Source organism: Stylophora pistillata, chromosome 9 (genome assembly GCF_964205215.1).
Source record: "Stylophora pistillata chromosome 9, jaStyPist1.2, whole genome shotgun sequence".
NCBI lineage: Eukaryota > Metazoa > Cnidaria > Anthozoa > Scleractinia > Pocilloporidae > Stylophora > Stylophora pistillata.
In genome coordinates, this window is record NC_142527.1 from 2,822,724 (window position 1) to 2,845,368 (window position 22,645).

Genomic DNA, 22,645 nt, shown 5'->3' on the forward strand with positions numbered 1-22,645 from the left:
TCGGTTTCCATGAATTCAAGGGTTTCATCTGATTGTAGGATGCGATTTCTCTTCTTTTCTTAAATCGAAAACAGTTTTTAAAAAGTGGGAAATGAAGTCTCTTGAATTTGATTATTGATACACTTTTTAAAAGCTGATGAAGAACGAGAAAAAACATAAGAGTGGATTTTACCGGTGCAACTTACCAAGAAAGATCTATGTCTGTCAATTTACCGATGAAAGACGGGGGAATGAAAAGAAACTCTAAAAAACAGCACAACGAAAAGCAATTCATTTATCATTAAATTAAAAGCATTTCGGAAAGTATCTTAGCAACTACCAACTATTTTGTTTCTGTCCGTCTGCTTAATTTATTCTTGAGAAACTATCAAAGGGTCATTTTACCCTCAACAGACATAATCTGTCTGCAAAGAAGGGCTCTCTTCAGTATTTATTTGTCATTTTGAGAAACTTCGTGTATATAAGTTGTCTTCTGCATTTTGTCAAGGTTTAGCCCAAATTGAAGCATTAGCGTAATTATAACTTGATAGCAAGAAAAAAAAAACCGAAGAGGAATTTCTTTTATTTTTTCTAATAATTCTAATGCGCAGAATATGAAAATGAGAGGAGCGAACGTTTTAAACTGCAGCTCGAAGGCGCGACACGAGTGCCAAAATACCCGTTAATGTGGTCATTTGCGTCTCCAAGCTGCATGTTTAAGTCACGTGACTACGTCTCGACAGGTGAAAGGTGTTTGAACAGTTGCTGTTTACACGCGGAGAATATTAACACAAATTTTCATTCAAAATAGCTTTTCTTGCCGTTCAAAGCAAAATGAAAGCGTTCAAGACGAGAAGCGAAACGGGGAATAGAAATGGAAATGATAGGAGCTATATGCGACGATTTCCTTCCGATTCTGACCTTTACAGGAAAGTCCTACAAAAAAAGGCTATGTCGCATGCAAATCTGCATAAAAGGTTCGCTTCTTGTACGCAGTTAAACAAGCTACCGTCGCCCCAGCACCATCAAAACTGCAAAGAATATAAATATGAAGAGAAGCTTACTAGCGAGCTTAACAGGTTTTATTCCCGTCGGGTCAGGCAGACAAGAGCTGAGGTCAAACGAAACAAACAACTGGCTTTTTCTCTCACGTTTAAAATGTTGATTAATGCTCAAGTCGTTAACGATCGCTTTACGGTCGGGGGAATTCTACGCAGTGGGGCAAGTTACGGCGACATGGTGGAGATAGAAAGTGATCGGTTTGAGTTTGGTGTCCCTGTGTACCTCGATGAAAATGCAAGCTTTTCCATCCATCGTGCCGAAGAAGATGGCTTTGTGAGACTGCAACTTGATGATTGCGAAACTTGGGAAGATTGTCTTGACGACGATGGATTTCTCTCGGCAAATCTGGTTCGGTCCAAGCTTCACTTAACAATGAAAAACACTTTGAAATCCCTAAAAAATAACATTGAAGAAGGAAGCGATGAGTATCCAAATGATGTCCAGGATGTGGATATTTTCTGCGAAGGTTCAACTATACTTCTACAAATAAAAGAGATAAGTGGATTCATAGTAGTAGAGTTGATCCCCACGATTGTGATATCACGGGAAAATTTGGAGTGGTGTCGGAGATTTTCCAAATCTGCGCCACCATCTTTCGTTGCCGGTAAAGCGTGTCCTTTGCCTTTGAGTGATCCGGAAACGCTTTGGCAATTGTCATTCTCTTCTGCCGAAAAGCAAAAATTCCGCACTTTGGGTACAACGAAATATCGTTTGTTTTTAACATTGGCTGAAATAAGAGGGCGTGATAAAACTCTGCGAGAGTTGTCGCTGTACCATTTACAAACCGTTCTGTTCCATATTGGGGATCTGATCAGTGATCCAATGAAATGGAGTAAGGATAAGATGGGGGAGCGTTTCTTGGATGTACTTCGCTGTTTGAAAAAATTTCTAGAAAATAAAAACTGTCCGCATTACTATATGCCGAATAACAATCTATTTGCAAGTGTTAATGCTGTCACTATTGCTACTCTCAAGGACAGGGTGAGGAAAATGGTAAAACCAACATGTGTAGCTTGTGGCGTGGCGACAATTTGTAACAGTGACTGAGGCCAGGGGATAGGAAATGGCCATTCGTGGTCACTCGCCTTCCCTCGTGGTCATTCGGGGCTGGGTCGTGGTCACTTACGGTCAGTCGTGGTCATTCGACGTCATTCGTGGCAGTTCGTAATTATTCGTGGTTACCCGTGGTCCCTTTTATGTGCGTATGCCCTTTTATATGCCCTTTTATTTGCTGTAGAGGCAATCCTATATATCATGTCTTGGCTTGTCTGAATAAGGTAACCAAGTCCTAGCTGTGAGAAGAATGGGGACAGAGGGAGTTGTTTAGGAAGAATATTACACTTTCGACTTTCGTATTCTTTGCGATGCTACCAATCGAGATTCTCGTAAGCGGTTGTTTCCAACTTAACAGTGAAAGGATATTTCTTGTGAGGTGTGAAGCCATTTTTCAAACTGGTAAGTAAATTGCTGTGAACTTTGGCTTCTTAAAGATAGCGAACTGTGGGCATGTAAACTAAAAATATAGTGACAATTCAGTAAGGATTTCAGACCGTGTTTTGACTTCGAATCCCATCTCGGTTTAGTCGTTTAGAGTTTGAACAAAGTCATAGCTTTATAATTAAGCATAGTTTTAATTCAGTCGTGTCAGTGTGTCCGACACATACAGAGCCGTTGTAACACAAATATTTACTCCTCTCTAGTTTTTATTCTGTAAGATTAACGCATGATATTCATCATATATGGCTTCGTTTTAGCGTCAAAATATGAAACTTTTGATCGACCATTTATGTTCCTAATTAGTAATATAGCCGAAGGATTTTGTACCATGCTTAAGTGTCTCCTGCTTTTATTTCGTTGCCTTGTTTGTGGTTTGATGTTAAGAGAATAGAAGGTGAATCACACAGCTAGTCACAAGTAATAAATCTATTCTGTTGAAATTGAATTGATGGAAAGTCTAATATATACTGTTTTGGCTCTCTATTTCCGCGCTCACTTTCGGTAATATTAAGGGACTTTCCCCAGGAATCTTACACTTTTATGAAATGTTCGATCAGTGACCTTATCCTAACTTTTGTCGGCCGGAAATAATGGAAATTTATGTGAATTTGATAATATACTCAAGAAATATAGTAGCCAACTCTGGAAATCTTTGCTCTTCTTTCACGAGGGGAATAAGTCATAACGCGTTTAGAATTGAGATGATTTGTTGTTGACCTACGGTAATGATTTATGTTCCCTGCAGAAGGAAATAAGCTTCAAATTGTTTAAGCTACGCCGAAAATGTCGGTAAAACTTATTAATTCTCTGCTGATATCACGAGAAATGGGTGGTGCATTTTAAATCCAAAATTTGTTGCTCAGTAAACTTAATATTTCGTGACATTGCAATGAAGTATTGTTCGGACTTAAATCGACGCTGAGGACTACGGGAAATTGTTCATGTAACAAAGAGAGCGGTTGTACTTTTTGTTTTGTTTTCTCTTATTTGGTTTTGTTTATCTCTAATTGTGCAGAGACAGTAAATACCGAGTGTAAGCTAGAATGCCAAGAGCCTAGTAGCCTCACCAGCCGTGCTTTAGGATTTACGCATTGCTCCTTTAGCTGAGCAGGGGCGTTGCGTGACATTCCAAATACGAGCTGCCCGCCATTCGCCCTTGCTCTGGCGAATGACCAACGCTCGAAACGTTGGCAGGATTGGTTATTTCCAGTTCCTCCTAAGATCTTCAAAAGCTTCGCCCCGAAGGGAAAGAGAAAGAAGCAACAAAATTAAATTTATCGTAGAGATACTTAAAGTTCGTTGGAAAATTTTCAATAGTTAAAGTATTTAAGGTTGTCTCTCCCGGATTGATTGGTAGTGTTTCGTTTTAGAGCTTTCTTTGGACGTCATCAAAACTTCCTTTTCTTTTCAGATACAAGCCTTAGTAAACTGAATATGCTTTGGATAGACTGACATGATGTAAACAAGATTATGGGTTGTTAGCTGAATATATGCGCCGAATTCCTTGCTATGGTATTTACTCCTGAGCAACTGAACTTTTTTAAGTTCTCTTCTGTTGTACTGGATGAGTTTCCAGTCGCTCTTCGCCAAGTCTTTATCTACATGTGGGACACTCTAGTCGCTTCTCCACCTGGTGCCCCAAAATGGGACGACAGTGTGACGGTTCTCAACAATTTCCTCGCAAGAGAAGGTGGTGCAAAGAAAGTACCAATGCTAAGCAAATCCTCTAAGGAATGGGGCTGCACAGCTCTGTTTAACGCTACTCTGTTTGCGCAAACCTTTGCGTTACCAGACGGGACTGGTGGTATGAGCACTTTGGGTAAACTTTACGTCAAACCCCGTGCATTGCCTCCTGGTGCATTTCATTCATCTGTTATCAGCCCCTCTGGAGACTCGGCAGAGACTTACGCTTTAGCACTGGACCAGCTGCGCTTGCTACGAAATGCTCTCTGCCATCCAATGAACACTAAAGTAATGGATAAGGTAACTTTTGATCGCCACATTGCTTTTGCGAAAGAGGCATTCACTGCACTTGGTCAAAGTACCACAAAAATCGATGAAATTGGAAATTTAGGCGAAGAAGACTTCCCTACTTCAAAAACCCAACAATTGGAAGACAAATTGAACAGAGAAAAAGCTGCTGCTATCAAATTTAAGCAGATCGACGATCATCTCAACAAAATCGAGTCACAAGTAAAAGATTTGACTACTGGAGTTTTGGAAGTCCAAACACGAGTGGAAGATGTCGGGTTAGACGTAAAAGATTTAGGGACAGAAATGTCAGACGTCAGAAAAGGATTGGAAGATTTCACATTAGTTGTAAAGACCACATTGGACAGTGTCGGCTCAGAAATGAAACATGTGAAGACACGAGTAGAAGCGGTCCAGTTGGATGTCAAAAACCTGCACACCCCTCTTGGAGATATCTTGAAAGATGCGAAGACTGAAGTAACAGATGTAATAACACGAGTGGAAGATGTATGGTCAGAAGTGAAAGATGTGAAGACAGGTATCAAAGCACAAACTGCAGAAGTAGGATCACTTGCTTCACATATGATGGAACTAAAAGCGAATGTTCCTTTCATGAAAGACGTTTTACAAGCAGAAAAGTCAACAGGTAGGCTAAATTAAACAGCGCTAGCGTTTCTGTTAAATCTATCCTTCAGTGGTCTTGCCAGGCAGGCCGGCTTCCACTAAGACTTGGATTAAAAATACTGACGTCAAAGCAGACTGTCCACTGGTAAAGCAAACCTACGGAACAAGTAGCAAATTATGCTTTCCTGGCCGCCAGAAAGGAAACCTTTAATTTGCGGATAATTTTTCGTAGTATCACTGTATCAATATTCTTAAACGATAGTTTTTACTCATGCGTACTAATTGATCACATCCTTTACCTAACAGCCATTTGAACCACGACATAATTAGTTTCGCCGAGGATGTCGAATTGCCTATTCTCGTGAGTGGCCACCAGATGTCAGCTATGTTAATTTACGAGTTTCTCTTTATTTAAGGTCCACCATTTCCTGAGTCCTGTATCCCTTATAAAATCCCACACTTTGTTGGTCGCAAAGAAGAGTGCCAAAACATTTTAGATCAGTTGACAAATGGATCCACTCGACTGGTTGATGTTTGTGGTCCACCGGGATTTGGAAAGACCTCCGTGGCCATTCAGGTGGCACATGAGTTGCGAGAGAGAAAGATTCCGGTGTACTTTATATCCCTTCGCGGCTTAAAAACCAGGGATGATTTAGTCTCAAATCTACTTGGAATACTTGTCGATGCCAAGCAGGCATTTTATGTATCACCCTCTGACTGGCTCATGCAATGTTTACAGAAATGGCAGTCACCTTTTGTCCTTATTCTAGACAATGCTGACGATCTACTTGAATCTGGAGATACCCAAGTGAGAGAAGATGTCCTTAGGTTTATCGAAGAGCTCCAAGCCAAATGTAAGCACATAAAACTTCTCGTCACTACCCGTGAATCCCTCGAAGATTTAAGTCATAAGCTCCCCATTCATCCGGAGAGAGTTGGTGTTCTGGATGAAGCCTCTTCTGATGAATTGGTGAGGACCCTGCTATCGAAGGTCTCTGAAAGCGACTGTAATTGCATATTGAAGAAGTGTGGATGTGTACCCCTGGCCATGAGATTGATGTGTAGCATCATTACAGAACAAAATGTTTCGGTTGGTGAACTTTTAGAAGAACTAAATGATTCGCCTCTAGTTGAAGTTTTAGATAATGAAAGTTTGACCAATGATGCGCGTCTGAAGACCATAATAAACACATCTTTTCAAAGACTTACAACCCTCGAAAGACATGCCTTTGTCGCCATCGCGGTATTTCCAGGTTGTTTTAGCAAGGATGAAGCTAGAGCTGTGTTGAATTCGAAAACTGTCGTTCAGGCAGGGAAAATTCTTCGATCGCTGAAACGAAAATCTTTACTAGACTGCAGCGACGATTTTGAGAACTTCACAATCCATTCTCTCCTACGATCCTTCGTCGAGCAACGTAGAATAGCGGAAGATGAAATTAAAAAACATTTCGCCGCAGCGCAACTTCGTTTTTACGATTATCACATTTCTAACTTCAGAGAGGCTAACGAAAAGTTTTTAACCGGTTCTTCAAATGAAGCATTTGAAGCCTTCCACAGCCAGCGGGAGAACATCCAGCTAGCTATTGTAAACGGAAGTAAAAATGACGATCTTTATTCTAAAGTCGTCGAGGCATTGTCGAAAGCCGAGTTATTTGTCTATGCTGTACTACCCTGTCAAGAGCCACTACTCGATATCTACTCCACCTCAATAGAGGAAGCAAAGAAAAGACAACGTCGAGACGATGAATGCAAGTTACTTGCTGCCAAGTCCTTCAGCCTCTTGGGTGGGTTTTACTCGCGCCCTCGGAGTTGGGATCATTCCTTAAAAGGTGGTGATGAAAATGCCGAAAATCCTCCCGCAAAGTATTTGGTTTACCTTGGCATTCATCAACTGCTATCCCGAAATATTGAAGACGGCATATCGTCCCTCAGAGCGTCTGCGGATCGTCTTGGTAGTGACAATGACGAAAGAATTCTCAAAATCCTTGCCTGTCATGTACTTGCTGTTTGTTACAGAAAAAAGATGGACAAGGAAAAGGCGTCTAAATTTGAAACCTTATGTGTCAAAGAATGTGAATTGTCTTCATGTTGTCCTGCATTTCTTGATCTTTTTTTACCAAACAATGACAACGATGCAACCAGTGTCATCGAAAAAGATGTATTCTTTTTCGCTGTTATGGCCGAGCTGTTACCGTTACTTTACAATAGACTCGAATTTGACCAGCAGACGGTAACTGAACTGTCCTTTATGACCCGTCACTTCAAAAGATTTCAGAATGTCATACTTAAGTTATTTGATGAAGGAATTCTCTGTACCAGGGTGCTTGAGGCTTGCTGCAATGCATTATTTAATTTAAAGTGTTACAGGGAAGCTGCTGAAGGCTTTCAAAGGATAACAGACAAACTAGAAGCCCTCGAAAGCAGGAGCAAAAGTGCAAGTGAAACTTACTTTGTCCATGGCTCAGCGCTCGAACAACTGAAGAACTTCAAGGAGGCTTTCCACTATTACGAGAAATCGGTAGCCATCAAAATGGAACTTTTGAATCGACCTGAAGGAACACACGACATCGAAGAAATTGATGATTTTGTTTCGACACTCTTGAGTTGTCTCAAAACCCAATATCTTTGCAACGCTACCGCTGTTGGTCATCCTGACAGTCTCAAAGCCACCTTTGAAGAGCTGAAAACTGTTGTACAGTCTGAGTCACTGAATGTTTCCAGTAAAAATCACGATGAGATTTCTAATCGTTGCAAGATGTTCGCAGACTGTCAGTTTTGGATGAAGGACTTCGCTGGGGCACTCGAGTCATATCAGCAGGCGATAGCCATAACAGAAGAGCATGACAGTGATCAAGTCAAATTAGCAGCGTGTCTTTTTAGTAAAGGAACTACGCATTTCGAAATGGAAAACTACACTGAAGCTATCAAAGCATGTCAAAGTGCTTTGAATTTGGGAATTTTGGACGGCCAAGATACAGCTAATATCTACCATAAACTTGGATTGAGTTACTGTGCGCTTAATGACTTTAGCAAATCTCTAGAAGGACATCAACAAGCCTTAAAGCTCAAGAAGACACATTTAGGTGACCACGATCTGACAGCTTCGAGTCTCAAGGAAATTGGAGTTGTGTACTTCAGAATGGGACGTTATGATGCTGCTGAAGAGAAACTTCAAAATGCTGCCGACCTTATGACAGAAATATCCAAAACAGAACATGAAGAAACCGCCAATGCGCTGTTTTACCTCGGCGAAGTATATTTGGCACTGGGAAAGCACAAGGAAGCTTGTGACTCTGGTAAAGAGGCTCTGAAAATTAGACTGAGATTACTGGGTGAGCACATAGATACAGCTGTAAGCTTTCACTCTTTGGGATCTATCTATTTCGAGATGAATGATGTCAGAAGAGCTGTTTCGTGCTTTCAGAGAGCATCGGAGCTCAAACAAAAGCTTCTTGGAGAACATTTAGAGACAGCACGGAGCCATCACTGCCTTGGTGAGGCGCAGATGCTCCAGGGTAATACTGTGGATGCTATAGGTTCCCTGCGCACTGCCTTGAGTATCAGAGAGAAGAATTTCGGATCCCATTCTGACACGGCTGCGACTTTAGAACTGCTAGGGCGCGCTTTTAGAGCCGAGGGACAATCTGATTCAGCTTGCTTTTGTACCAGACGCGCACTTGAAATGAAGAGGCAGCGACAAGCAGAGCAGAAAAGTCACACGAATGATAATTGCACTATCATGTAAAAGTATTCTCTGGAGTATTATTTCAAGGTGCAAACTGGTATGCTATTCTTCCCTTTTGATAATTTTATCCCTAACCGGTCACAGTAAAAGTTCTTTATAATTTTCATGTTTGTGAAAAGTTAAGAAATTTAGAACTTATATCATGTGAGCTGACAGAAGTAACGAACGAAAATTGAAAAGTGTTACGATTTTTTCGAGGAGAAGTGATTGAGAACACTTATAATGCTTATTGATTTAAGGTAATTCCTCAGTATTGCAGTGCACATCCTGAACTGCGCATAGAAATCTAATACTCATTCGAATAAGTCCGCGCGCATTCCGTGAACACGGTAATGTTTTTCAATAAATGGACCATTGGAAGAAAAGTGATACAGCGGTCTTTAGCTCTTAAATGAGCACAGTGACCTATATCTTTTATTGCACAGTTTTGATGTACAAATTATCCTCGTAAAGTATGAGAAATTAAAAACAAATTCATCTAAAAATATATATATAGCTAAAAGTGTGCACGAAGCCCGTTAATCGACGATGCAAATTATTACCTTAAAAGCGGTGACTTCAGTTAAGGAACGTTTTGAGTCGATGTCGTCTAAAATTTCGGGATTTTTCTACAAATTTTGCATCTGATATCGATTTTCTAAAGTAAATTCCTCCTATTAGTTTGACTCACATAATGAAGGATTTCATCTCATACCTCATTCATAAAACTTGTTTAGTTAAACCGGGTTTATCTGAATTAATAATATACATGAAAACATTTCTCAGTTCTGATTGGTTAAGATGAATGCAGTTTTCAATTAATTCAGTGCAGAAGAGGGTTAATTCAGTGCACAGAAAGAAACAAACCAGACATTCTGATTGGTCAGAATGATTAGTCAATGGCAATGTAAAGGTCAATGTAAAGGTCAATGTAAAGGTCAATGTAAAGGTCAATGTAAAGGTCAATGTAAAGGTCAAGGTCAATGTCAAGGTCGATGTCACTTGCAGGGTTTGAATAAATTATTTTTGCACGTGATGCGCGCGCTTTTCTTCTGCTTAGTTACCAGAAGCTACCTCGTATTTTTCATGTATATTATTAATAGATAATCACATGATTTCTCGTGCAATTTGGAATAAATAAGCACTTGTAAATTTTTTCAAAGACCACAAATTGCACTCGCCCTACGGGCTCATGCAATTTTGTTTGTCTTTGAAAAAATTTACTCGTGCTTATTTATTCCAAATTGCACTCGAAATCATGTGATTACCTTTACGAAACTCAGGAACAGAAAAACTGAATTTTCCACAGGTTTCAAAAAGTAACTAATTTGCATTTTGCATGTGCACAAAAGAAACTTAAATCGTGTTTAATAAAATAGCTTTTAAATATAGTTAAGCTTTAGTGTGAATGAGGTATTAAAGAAAAATGTTTTCCCCTCAGAGACATCAAGCGAAACTCTAAACCCTCCGCACACCGTGACATATCGCCGCTTGGAGATTTTCGATTGGATACTGTTTTGTTGTGTGCCTCTCCTGAAAAATGAATAGAAGCGAATAGAAATTAACAAAGTCACAAGCTTTCCTTATTTAGCTCGACCGTCCTTCAGCTTGTTCGCGATCGCGACGTTCAGTTTCTTAACAGTACCAAGCAACCTCTCTACGTTATCAGATATAGCATCGCGCGTGCGTTAGTTTGGTTAGAAATGTTTTTTAAAGCTATTCTTGATGATAAACTAGTGAGCGACACTTTGCGAATTATAACGATAAAAACTTTTCTTTAGTCTCCCACCGGTATGATGCTTACTAGGAAAAAATCGCGCTGCTGTGACGCACCTGTGTACAGATTACGGCACTACCTTTCAAGGGTAGATGCAAGAAGCAGCCGAAAATTCTTTCGGCGCAATCACAACATCGATTGGCGTTCACAATGCGACATAATTTCTGACATGACTAGGCATAAAATGAATACTACTGATTACGGAACTGCCCTGCAACCATTAACAAGAATACTAAGCCAGCCACAAATTGATCAATTTAGCATTTCAGCAGACATTGTCTTACAGAAGAACGAAGCTAACCACAACGCAATGTCGCACCTGAAAAACAATAGCTGATACTTCAATTTTGAAATCATCATTCACTTGTTTACAACAGTATTTAGACAGGGCAACTGTGAGTAATATATAGGAATGTTTCGATCACGGTACATATCGGTGACCGATAAATTCAGTTGTGAAATAAACTTTTGGCTCCACAATTCAGCGGGTTCGTCTATTGTAATAAAAGTTGCACTTTTTTACCGTAGCAACTGACATTTTGTCCAATCCATACGATATGTCAGCATAAGATAATGCCTGCTAGATATAAAGAAATCCCATACGATAACTTCAAGTCAGATTGATCATTGCTGTTGTTTTAAAGATTAAAGATAGCACAATCGGTTCCACTGGCATAGGGCACTCAGTATGCTCGAGATCTTCTTTTACCCTCTCCCTCTCCCTGTCACGTGATCCTATTGCGTTATTTTAATTTCCTCATCATTAGGCCTCATCAACCACATGCGGCTCAAGCGTACTGTGTGTGATTTTGGGGTCTAAAGGTCATTAACGGGAATACCTAAAATAAGCAACAGTGTATACACACTTTGATAATAGCACAACACGCACTACACAGAAAGTCGCCAAAGCAGCTCTCCATAGCTCTTCACACGTACGAGATACGTGAACGTGGTTGCTGGTTGCGCGTGTCGTGGCATTTTACACTCAGTCATAAACTTCCTTCCATTCTCAATATTTTAGCACCATTCAGTCTTAGAAAGCATGAAGGAAATCAAATCTAACGAGGGAATTTTAGAAGGGCCCTGCTCCCTCACACAGGGACATGTTCGAGGTGCTGCCAACAGAGTTAGCAGAAATAAACAATTGATAATTAAAATTCAGTTACCCGCACAAATATTCGACAAAAAAACTACTACTTAAGCTTTGTTTCTGCCTCACGCCTTCCCTCATGGAAAGAAGCTGATCTCATTATCAGCCTATAATTCCCAGAAGTGAAAAACATTTGACTTATCAAAAAACATACATATAATTTTTAAATGTTGCATGGACACAATGATCAATAATATATAAAATTATGTTGTCTTTTTTTTTTCTTTTTTTTTTTCTAACCATTTTCACTGCATTACCGCAGTAGGGTAGGACTAGAACGGAACATATGCGAACCATGCGAGTAGTCCACCCAATAAATCCCACCCATCCAACCCAGGGGAGGACATCCATCACACAGTAATCTCGTGCGTGGGAAATAAACGTCTCCTACCCCTAGCCCTGTAGGAGACGGGACCTCCATTTGTTCGTCCCTATCCGAGAAGACTAGAATATCTAACCATTTCTTGATGTTTGAGAAATGTAGCATATTATTCTCAACTATTTTAAGACCTCGAGTGTTGGTCCGGCCGGGGCTTGAACCCTCGACCTCCCGCACAACAGTCCAGTTCCCTATCCGTTGAGCGAACCGGGAGGCGGTTAGCCGGTCTGCATCTTATAGCAGATGCAGATGTACATTTGAACTTAAAGTCTTTAAAATAATCTTCAGAACTGACTCGCTTCCTAAGCTGATTAAAATTGAGGGACGCCGATGCTTCCTTATCATTGTAGTTAACAAAGTTCCATAACGAAGCTGCTCTATATGACAGAGAGTGTTTCATATGTCTTGACTCATACCTTGGTGCGAGAAGACGATTCTGGTCTCGAGTGAAGTAAGTGCCAACTCGTTTTCGGCCAATATTCTCATACAATTTATGTAACGAAGAATTGTTCGTACATGTATAGGTGGAAGACTTAAAAGTGTTAGATTGTCTTTGTTTGACAGGATGGGTGATATTTCTGTACGGTAAACGAGAAAGAACGGAGAGGAAATTCTGAATTGTGACTTTTCTATAGCTGTTCTTCACCCTGGACGGTAAGTTCTGATGCATCTAGTCTTTTTATCCTAGAGGTCTTGTCTTCCCCTCTGAAAGTACGCGTAAGTTGAAAAATTTTCGGTCTTTTGCTGTTGAAATTTTGGTGTCATTCTGTGAGACGTGTCTATCGAGAGCAGCTATGATTACTTATGTTGATTTGGCAAACGATAGCAGTTCGTGAGCAGGTGGTATTCTACAAATCCTGCGATCTGATTGGTTCCAATAGCTGCCAATATTTTTCCTTCCGGCCCGTTTTGTGTTAAGTCGCCTTGCAGAATATTTTTAGCTTTGTTGCAATATATCTTGTTTTTGCCGGCTAGGCAGCACTTTTAAGCAAATACTTCGGTCACGACCTTTAGCTGATGAATAACCACATAATTCTTTCTTCTCTCTCTGCCAAATTACTCTGGTTTTTCCGCAAAAAAATGATTTCGAAATAAATTTAAACTGTTAGTTTTTTTAAAAAGATTGACACAGCCTGAAATCATTTGTAATTTGATAATCCCACAGGGGGCCCATACAATCTGTTTGTGTAGTAAATGTATCAGATTTACCGTTTGCCTCACCTCTAGCGATATATTGCTGACCATGTAAATGAATCAAAGATAAATAAACGTTGAATTACCTTACCTGTGGTGTATAGTCGTCCTTTTGCTTCAAAAAATGATTTTTTAGCGATTTTGAATAAGTTTGAGTTCGTCGTTGATTGTCACTTATTGTAGAAGGACAAGGGTGGAAACCTTGTTTTGAAAGGGTTCCAGCGCACGAGCGATTTTTCCCCCGAAAATCGCATTGCTCCGCTTTCAAACTTCGCAGCATTAAGGCCAAAAGAACTTTCCGTGTAAGACTCCTGTCCAAATATACCTCAATGTTCTCATTGCGTCAGAGTTTTTCATGGATGGTTATGTTGGTGAAACCTTAAAGTTGAAACAAATCTACGAAGGTAAATTTTTCTTGGCGAAAGGTGAGGACTCGCGCTTACCTCTACGCACATGAAAACTGAAAAAAAAAACTTTTTTTGTTCACTATCAAGTTATTGACTTTAAGTAGAATTTTAGAAACAACTGCGAAAGTGTGGAAAAAAGTCTCAATTTTCCTTTTTATTAGGGAATTTGACATGAATACAATGTGGCCACCAATTTCCTGCTAATACCGTTGCTGTATCATTTATTGACAAAAGTGTTGTTGCACCTTTTCCCGGGTATGGCCGCCATTCCAACCTTTATCGTAAAAAGATAGGTAGAAGAGGATCAAGTCAATAGACTCAAATACGATCTTATTCCCGTGGTTATCTCCCTTCGATGATTTTCGGACTTCCAACATCTGGTCTCCTGAGAATTATACGACAAATGCCATGTCCATTGATACTATGTTCACGCGAATAAAATCTGCGACACAGGATTGGTTCTTTCCAGGTCTTCCTGAGATCTCAGGAAACTGCATTGAAGGGAAAGTAGTAACGAAATGACATCATCTTAAATTCCATGGAAATATCAAGTTTTAAGGCATTCAGACTGATTGTTCAGGAAAGATTATCTCAAGAAAATGGTGAGAAAACACAAGGTTAGCAAAATGTTCCTGGATACTCGTGGAAAAGCATGAAAAAGAGTATGTTCTTTTCCCTAATTCTCTCATTGAATGAGGATAGTCCTGAAAAGAGGGTCTCATTAGGGTGGTTGAAATTTTGGCCAATTTTCGGCCAAAGTGTGTCATCTCTCCATTGATGCCAACAAAAAAGTTTTGAGGGTTAATCTTTTGTTACGACTGACGAATAAAATTGGTAAATTTTTATGACCAACGGTTACATTTGTTGTCATTTGTTGGCCATTTTACGACAAACGGTCAACCCCATTTAGACCCTCTCTTCAGTCTCTCTCGTTGAGTGAGATTGAAGGTTCCACGACATGAGTAAAGATCAGCATTATTTCAAACGCGCTTTTTCCACACTGTTGATCGCGATCTCAAGGATTTTTGGGATACCTGTGTTTGCGCACATGATCTAAACCGTTGGAAGGAGAGGAACAAATTAAAGGGAAGTTGTTTGCCACATATCGAGTTACTTCAGCCTCCCTGCTCGCAAGAACAATCGCCCGACGTTCTCGCAAGCGCGTTTCATCAGCTCAGAGGTGATTAAGAGGAAAGCTTTAAACATTTTTGCATGCCGGTGAGTGAGACGCAGTAAACTTCGTGCTCTCTCTGGTTTTCTGAATGTAAATAAGATGTTTATGTTGCAGAGGAAGGGACTCTGAACAAAAATGTGGATAATAATGAAGCCTAGCCTCTAAGTGGATCTTAGGCGAGAAAATTACATCTGTTCTGAAGATTCCCTGAGCTTTCTCTGAATTTAGGTAGGCGAGTATCGATTTGTTTTCCATCACGCAGGATTTGTCGCATATGTCATACTCTACCTTCAAAATAGACAATTTCTGCTCGATTTTGTTGTCACTTAACTTAAGCCAAAAATATTGTAATAAAACGTAGTCTCTTCTTATGTTTGCATTTCCCCCACACTTTGACTTAAGTCAGGAGGACAAAACACGACTCTCTCAGATAATGTCGAGTAAGATAGGCACTCTGTCAATGTTGGAATTTCTCGATCATCGAAAAGGTTGAAATTTACTTTGTGCGCGCACATTAGATACGTATTTCCGCTTTCGGTTATGGGTTGGGACTTTCCCCAAAAGTTCTACACCTCTCTGGAACGTTTGATCAATAACCTCATTCTAAATGGTAGTTGCAGTAAAGAAATGGAAATTAGAGTCAAAATCGCAACATCTTCGAGGAATTGATATGATGCCCCTTAAGGACTTTTCTCGCTTTCGCGAAGGGAATGTTATGAGAGGGTAATTTATTAAATTCAGATGATCAGTCGTGGACCGTACCGTATGATCATTTCCTTCAGAAAGTAATAGCTTCAAATTCCTAAGTTTTCCCTAACGCTAAACTGAAATTTAAGTATAGAACTTAATGATTCTTTGTGAATCATTGTCCTATCGTATGCCTTGATTTTCTAGTAGTGAGATGTGGCTGTAGGGGGGAGAGGACAAGGCGGGAGCCTCGCTTCCTTTCCACAACCTGGGATTTCTCTGGGTCCCCGCTGCTTCGTGGTCGATTCCCTATTAACTGAGCCATAAAAATACTCAGCTAGGATCAAAATTAAGAAGGGTGTTTGGAATTTTATCACGAACGATGACCCTGAGCAAGATTATTGTAGTAATCATTTCATCGTTTTAACTCTTACTCCTGTCCGTCTTGTTTCATTTCTGCTTAACTCAGGAATGATGTAAACAATGTTACAGTGCCCTAAAGACGACTTCTAAGTTATCCAGCAAACCAATAGATCAAAATCGGAAGTGTTACACGCACTTTATTTAATTGAATTTCACGAATCACTTTGTAGGATCTTACTCATAACGTTCCAATAACAAAATATTCTACTGCAGAAATATTTTTTTAGTCGACCATGCAGCCGTGTAGAGATAGTTGTAGGTGACTGTTTCAGTTTGGATATTAGTACAAAATTTGCTGACTCAAGTTTTTAACAAGTTAGCAGAACAACAAACGCACCACTTATTTCTCTGCTTGCAGGTCCCTCAGTACGGTTTCTTTGCTGCTCGTTAAAAACATACGTCGCATGCCCTACAATCATGAACAACTAAACCATTTTAAGTTCTCTTCTGTTGTACTGGATGAGTTTCCAGTCGCCCTTCGTCAAGTTTTTGTGTACATGTGGGATACACTGGTCGCTTCTCCACCTGGCGTTCCAAAATGGGACGATTCCGTAACAGTTCTGAATATTTTCATCGCCAAAGAAGGTGGTGCAAAGAAGGTACCAATGCTGAACAAATCCTCTGAGGAATGGGACTGCACAGCTTTGTTCAAAGCTACTCTGTTTGCACAAACCTTTGCGATGCCAGACGGGACTGGTGGTGTGAGTTCTTTGGACAAACTTTACGTCAAACCCCGTGCATTACCTCCTGGCACATTTCATCCATCTGTTATCAGCCCCACTGGAAACTCGGCAGAGACTAGCGCTTTAGCACTGGACCAGCTACGTTTGTTACGAAACACACTTTGCCATCAGGTAACTACGAGAAAGATTGACAAAGCTACCTTTGATCATTACATTGTGCTGGCAAAAGATGCCTTCACTGCATTGGGACAAAGCACCACTAAAATCGATGAGATTGGAAACCTGGGCGAAGAAGAGTTTCCTACTTCAAGACTTCAAAAGCTAGAAGACGAACTGAAGAAAGAAAAAAATGCTGCCATCAAGTTTAAGCAGATCGACGATCATCTCAACAAGATAGAGTCACAAGTACAAGACGTCGGGTCAGATGTGAAAGATGTGAAGACGGAAGTTAAAGATGTCAACACCCGGCTAGTAGAAATCCACTCAAATCTACAGGATTTAGAGAGGAAAGTGGTTGATGAAAGAAAACCAATGCAAGAGGAAAGAGCGAAAGGTAAGAATGAATCTCAGGTCGGTAACGCAAGGCTTGATTACGCTAGAAAATGCAACAACAAAGCGTAGTGGTTTTCCAAACCAAGTAAAACTCTCAAAACCCAGTTCGGAAAACAGGTTTCGCGCATAGAGGCGGCCGGGCATAAAATCAAAGTGAAACCATGGTGAACTCGTGAATGTATTGTGTCATGAAGATAATTAATCCTAACCGCTGGAATAAACAGCACTGAAAGCCAATGATCCTGTGATTCCAAGAAACAGAATTGAACTGCCACACTATTTGAATATAGAATCCCCACATTAATCGTTCAGATGCCTTGTATGTCCACGAGTAAAAATGCTTGGGGTTCCTTGTCCCAAGAATGCGTTCGTTAGTGAACATATGTGCATATAAAAGAGGATGATTCCCCTTTTGGTGCAAGCTAGAGAGCCATTTTGCAGCTTCGTTACCTTACAATTTCTTTATTTCAATTCAAGGTTATTCGACTCCCAAGTCTTGCATACCCGAGAAAAAACGAAATTTGTGGGTCGTAAGAGAGCGTACTTAGTTCGTTACTTAGTTCTTCTGGTGAACATAAGCGCATAAAAAAGAGGATGAGTGCAAGCTAGGGAACCATTTAAAACCTTCTTTACCTTTCAAATTCTTTCGTTTTACTTTAAGGACATCCGACTGCTCCCAAGTCCTGCATACCCGACAAAAAAACGCAATTTGTGGGTCGTAGGAGAGAGATAGAAAACATTCTAAGTCATTTTAAGGATAAAGATACTCGATTTATCAATGTATGTGGTCCACCAGCATTTGGAAAGACGTGGTTGATCACAGAGATAGCGCATCAGCTAGAAACACCAGTCTTTTATGCATCGCTTCGTGGCATGATCACAATAGATGATGCGGTCTCAAGGCTGCTCAGTATATTCACTGACAGGAATTCGGCCTTTCAAGTTAACTTGAAACCCATTGATTGGCTTATTGATTGTTTAAAACAAGTTCAGGAGCCATTTGCTTTGCTTCTGGATGATGCAGACGACTTACTGGAAAGTGGAGATATTAAGATACAAGAACAATTGTTCGTTTTAATCAAGAAAATCTTACAACGCAACGACGTCAAGCTTCTCATTGCCTCTCGTGATTGGCTTGATTGGTTAAGCGATGAACACACCATTCATTTAGAGAAAGTTGGTATACTGGATGAAGTTGCCTCGGTAGAGTTGGTGAAGACCTTATTGTCAGATATCTCAGGCAGCGACTGTAATAAAATTGTAAAAATCAGTGGACAAGTTCCTCTGGTCATGCGATTGATGTGCTGCACAGTGAAACAACTACATTTTTCTATTGATGACCTTTTACAAGCTCTTGAAGATTCACCTCTCCTTGAAGTTTTGGACAATAAACGTCTCTCTAACATCATCGGCACGTGTTTTGAGAGGCTTACGACCCAAGACAGGGATACGTTCGTATCACTGGCTGCTATTTCTACGGGAGGTTTCGATTTGGAAGAAGCAAGGAGCGTTTTAAATTTGAAGACAATCCAGAAAACAAAGCTAAAGATTCGGTCACTGAAACGAAAATCGCTGGTAGACTGCAGCGAAGATTTCCAACACTGCACAATTCATGCTCTTTTCCGGTCCTTCATTGAAGAAAAGAGGCAAACTCATCAAGAAATTGAAGATGTCTTTGAGACGGCTCAACGTTGTTTTTACTACGATAATCTCACGATTTTTCAAGCGAATACAGAAAAATTTCTCACAGGTCGTTCTAACGAAGCAATTGCTGCATTTCAAAGTCGACGAGAGAAGATCATTTCATCGCTTCATAACGGAGCAAAAGATGATGAGCTCTACGACAAAGTTGTTGAATTATTGTCAACAGGAGAACTGTTTCTTCATACTGTGTTAATAAATGAAGAAATGCTATTTAAGGCGATTTATGACGCAGCACTGGAAGAAGCAAGGCGGAGAAAAAACTCTATTGACGAACAGAATTTGTTGGCCGCCAAATCCTTTGAGATGTGGGGTTGGTTTTCTCCGGATCGCCAAACTAGCGACTACTCTATCTACAGTGACTACATTTGTACTGCAGATTGTCCAATAAAGCTTTTTTGTTACCACGGCATTCATCGAGTATTATGCGACAAGCTGAACGAGGGCGTGCTTTTGCTCAAAATCTGTGTTGAGCGTCTTAGCGAACGTTCGGATGAAAGAGTTCTGAAATCAATTGTTTCAGATATTCTAAGTGAACTTCAGGAGAAGGGGCGAGTAACTATCGAGGGATTAGAGTTTCTGAATCTACCTGGTTATGAACGCAGAACTACACCAATAAAGGCGGAGAATTTTATACCATCGATGATTGACGATAACGCCTTTAAATGCGTTAGTGATAGGTTAAGATTACTTGTTTCTACAGGAAGAGATATTGCATCTGAGGGATTTGATTTTCAGCTCTCACGGTGGTTTTCCGAATTCCTTGGCCGTTGCCATGCCGACGTTCTCGGAGAGCTAAGTGTTGAAAAATGCTTTAAGGAGTCTCTAGAAGAATTGAAAGAGTTGGACCCAGACGCCCTCAACCATCTTCCAGATCCTTTGGACTTGGAGTCAATACAGAATTTTGACTTGATAGCAGATTTTATTGATTCATGTTCACTATTGTTGGCCACATTTGGTGGTATTTTCCATAAATGGTACTCTCCGTTCACTAAAATCGCCGTGTCATGTTTTAAAAGAAGTTTCGAAAACTCATTGAAATCACGCGAAGCGGCTCCTGGAATAGATTTTGAAGCTCTTGCAGGAACGTACGACAAGTTTGGCTCCCTCCTAGGCGAATTGTATGATTACAATGGGGCAATAGCTTCATACGAGCAGGCGAACCGAGTGAGGAACGAACATGCTGGTAACTCTGTGGAGACAGCGTCAAGTCTCATAAGGATCGGATTGCTTCATTTAGAAATGAAAAACCATGTGAAAGCTGAAAAGGCATTTCAAAAAGCTCAGAAACTAAAGAAAGTGTTATTTGTGGATTTCAAGGATAAAGATGTCAGTTCCTATCTTCCAAGAGATTTAAATGCTATGGCCGAATTCGCGAGGCTCTGCGGAACGATGTATTTGTCGAATGGCGAGTTTGAAGCTGCGAAGGTACAATTTCAAGAAATAGTGAAATTTTTCAGTAAGTTGAGTCTTGCAGACCCCGACTTTACGGCCCTTTGTCACGTGGGGCTTGCTGAGTGTTATTTTCGTTCTGAGTCCCACAAAAACTTAGACATGGCTCTTCAGTCGTGCCGAAACGCTGTGAGAAGATATGTGGAGTCACTGGGACAGCACAAAAAAACAGCTGTAAGCTTGCATTTGGAAGGACTTATTCATAAAGAGATGAACGATAACCAGTCAGCGATTGAAGCCTTTCAAAAAGCCTCCAAGATGAGGTCAGATATCTTTGGTGATCACGAAGATACAGCAATCAGCTTCTGTTGTTTAGGAGAGTGTCACTATTACCAAGATGAACACGAAGCAGCTGTCAAAGCATTTCAGGAGGCCGTGCGCATAAGATCCAACATGCTAGGAAATCGAGAAGGAGTCGCCGAGCTGGTGGAGGTCTATAAACTAACAGCATCAACATATCATCGGCTTGGTAAAGCACAGTACAGATTAGGAGACCTTCGTGGAGCTCTAGAATCTTTACAGGAGGCCTCGCGACTGAGGAGGGAAGCTTCAGTGGAGGACCAAAATACAGATGAAGCCTTGGAGCTCATTAACCGTATCTGTGAAGCTCTGAGTGCAGACGAACTGGACTGTGATTAAAGTTCAAAGCGAAGCTTGCTGGAAAGAGCGATTAAGGCACGTGCGAAAGCTCCATGATTTCTAATTAACCAGTTTATAACGTTGTTTTGATAGAGTTTGAACCGTTAGAATCAAACAAGGACTCAAAGAATTCTCCTTTGCCCCGGCAGGTGGCTGTACCCGGAGGAGTAGCATTGTGGTCAATCAAGGTCCTCAACATTCAGTGACTTGTTTGATTACAACCCATAAGCTGAACTAAGATTTTCAGAAACGTTTGTAGGTTAGTTCGTAAAAACGATCAAGAAATAGAAAAAATATTTTAGCAAATAGTTAGATTAAAACGCACTAAGGGGAGGTAAATCTCTCTTGCAAACGCTTTCCTTCGCTGGATTTGCTTTGGTTCTTATTTATTCGCGCATATTCATCAAAAGTCTTGGAACAGGACACAAAAGAGGATACGATAAAGTTAAAACTCTCTTGCAGGAAATCAAATTTTCAAGCAACTGAATATCATGATCTAATTAGCAAATTATGAAATTCTAGGACACAGAAACGAGACGTAACAGGCAAACAATGATCACCTTTTATCCTTGAAAGCCATCTGGAAGAACATTTTTTGATCACCACTGGAATGTATTTCAATGAATTAGGCCGCCGTCTATGGAAGGCAAGCCACTCTTTTTAGTTTTGAATACAGCTATCTCTCAATCAGTCTAGTTTATTGTCCGTCTTGCTACACTAAAATAAGTCAAGTGTTGTCTGGAGCTGTATTTGTGGAGTAAATTTAATCCTGGCAAAGGCTCAGCGAATTTTTATTTCTTTTTAGTTAATTCAATCCTGGAAAAGGGGCGCGAAATTTTATTTCTCTTGAAGTTAACCTGCTTCACAAATGTTACAAATTTGCAGTTATGTAAGGCAGAGTTGCAAGTCAATGTTAGAAACGTTTTGAATTTTCAAACCATTTTTAAAGAAAGGAATCTGTTTTTCAGCAAAGAGAATAAAACTCTTTTCTAAATCAATACTGGATTTTAATCTTAGCACTAGAATGAGGGGGTACTTGGCGTGTCTGTGACCCTCCTTTGTAAGTCTTTTTTTTAAGTGCACCTAAACCCAAAAATTTTTTTTCGCTTAACGAAATAAGCTTATTTTTTGGAGTATTTCTGTGCAAAAATTTTTTAATTTGCTTAAATCTTAAATTTTCTGTGCCCAGTCAAAATACGGAAAATCGGCCGCCATCTTGCCCCACGGCCGAGTTCAAAGAGGAATGGCTCTAGCGGATAATGTGACGTCAAATCGAGAACACAAAAGTCTGCTTTTCACACATTTTCACTTGTTTGAGAAGGTTTGGTCGATATTGTCCGAAATATGCCGACCAGGTGTGTTGTATGAGGAATGTATGAAGCGTGATACCCTCTTGCAAATTTCGCACGTTGCTACATCCTCCTACGACACACTTAGTGGGCATATTTTCGGACAAAATCGACTACAACCTTCCCAAACAAGCGAAAATGTGTGAAATGCAGACTTTCGTGTTCTCGATTTGACGTCACATTATCCGCTAGAGCCATTCCTCTTTAAACTCGGCCGAGGG

At 40.3% G+C, this 22,645-nt stretch overlaps 3 protein-coding genes across 4 annotated transcripts; all 3 read left to right on the forward strand.

The window, feature by feature from the left end:
• The first annotated feature begins 528 nt into the window (after positions 1-528).
• Positions 529-2,983, forward strand: LOC111327437 (cyclic GMP-AMP synthase-like receptor 1). The gene has a single exon (XM_088732341.1). It carries the CDS (start codon positions 814-816, stop codon positions 2,086-2,088), a length of 1,275 nt encoding a protein of 424 aa, XP_088588467.1. The 5' UTR covers positions 529-813; the 3' UTR covers positions 2,089-2,983.
• Positions 2,356-9,243, forward strand: LOC111327429 (uncharacterized). 2 transcript variants are annotated; one of them, XM_022931615.2, is made up of 3 exons: positions 2,356-2,496; positions 3,950-5,155; positions 5,550-9,243. In XM_022931615.2, the coding sequence occupies exons 2-3, from the start codon at positions 4,048-4,050 to the stop codon at positions 8,876-8,878; spliced, it is 4,437 nt and encodes a 1,478-aa protein (XP_022787350.2). In that variant the 5' UTR covers positions 2,356-2,496; positions 3,950-4,047; the 3' UTR covers positions 8,879-9,243. The 2 variants fall into 2 exon arrangements, with proteins under 2 accessions (XP_022787350.2, XP_088588450.1); XM_088732324.1 differs by having other exon boundaries at positions 3,950-5,047.
• Positions 9,244-16,452: 7,209 nt separating this feature from the next.
• On the forward strand, positions 16,453-21,130 carry LOC148722791 (uncharacterized). The gene is made up of 2 exons (XM_088733343.1): positions 16,453-17,284; positions 17,945-21,130. Exons 1-2 carry the CDS (start codon positions 16,453-16,455, stop codon positions 21,073-21,075), a joined length of 3,963 nt encoding a protein of 1,320 aa, XP_088589469.1. The 3' UTR covers positions 21,076-21,130.
• Positions 21,131-22,645: the final 1,515 nt, after the last annotated feature.

Excerpts from the sequence above, each read along its gene's own strand:
- LOC111327437 (XM_088732341.1), top strand. The coding sequence starts at position 814 with ATGAAAGCGTTCAAGACGAGAAGCGAAACGGGGAATAGAAATGGAAAT.
- LOC111327429 (XM_022931615.2), top strand. The coding sequence starts at position 4,048 with ATGGTATTTACTCCTGAGCAACTGAACTTTTTTAAGTTCTCTTCTGTT. Across the intron at positions 5,156-5,549 it reads ACAAGCAGAAAAGTCAACAG|GTCCACCATTTCCTGAGTCC; the intron begins GTAGGCTAAATT and ends TCTTTATTTAAG.
- LOC148722791 (XM_088733343.1), top strand. The coding sequence starts at position 16,453 with ATGCCCTACAATCATGAACAACTAAACCATTTTAAGTTCTCTTCTGTT. Across the intron at positions 17,285-17,944 it reads GCAAGAGGAAAGAGCGAAAG|GACATCCGACTGCTCCCAAG; the intron begins GTAAGAATGAAT and ends TTTTACTTTAAG.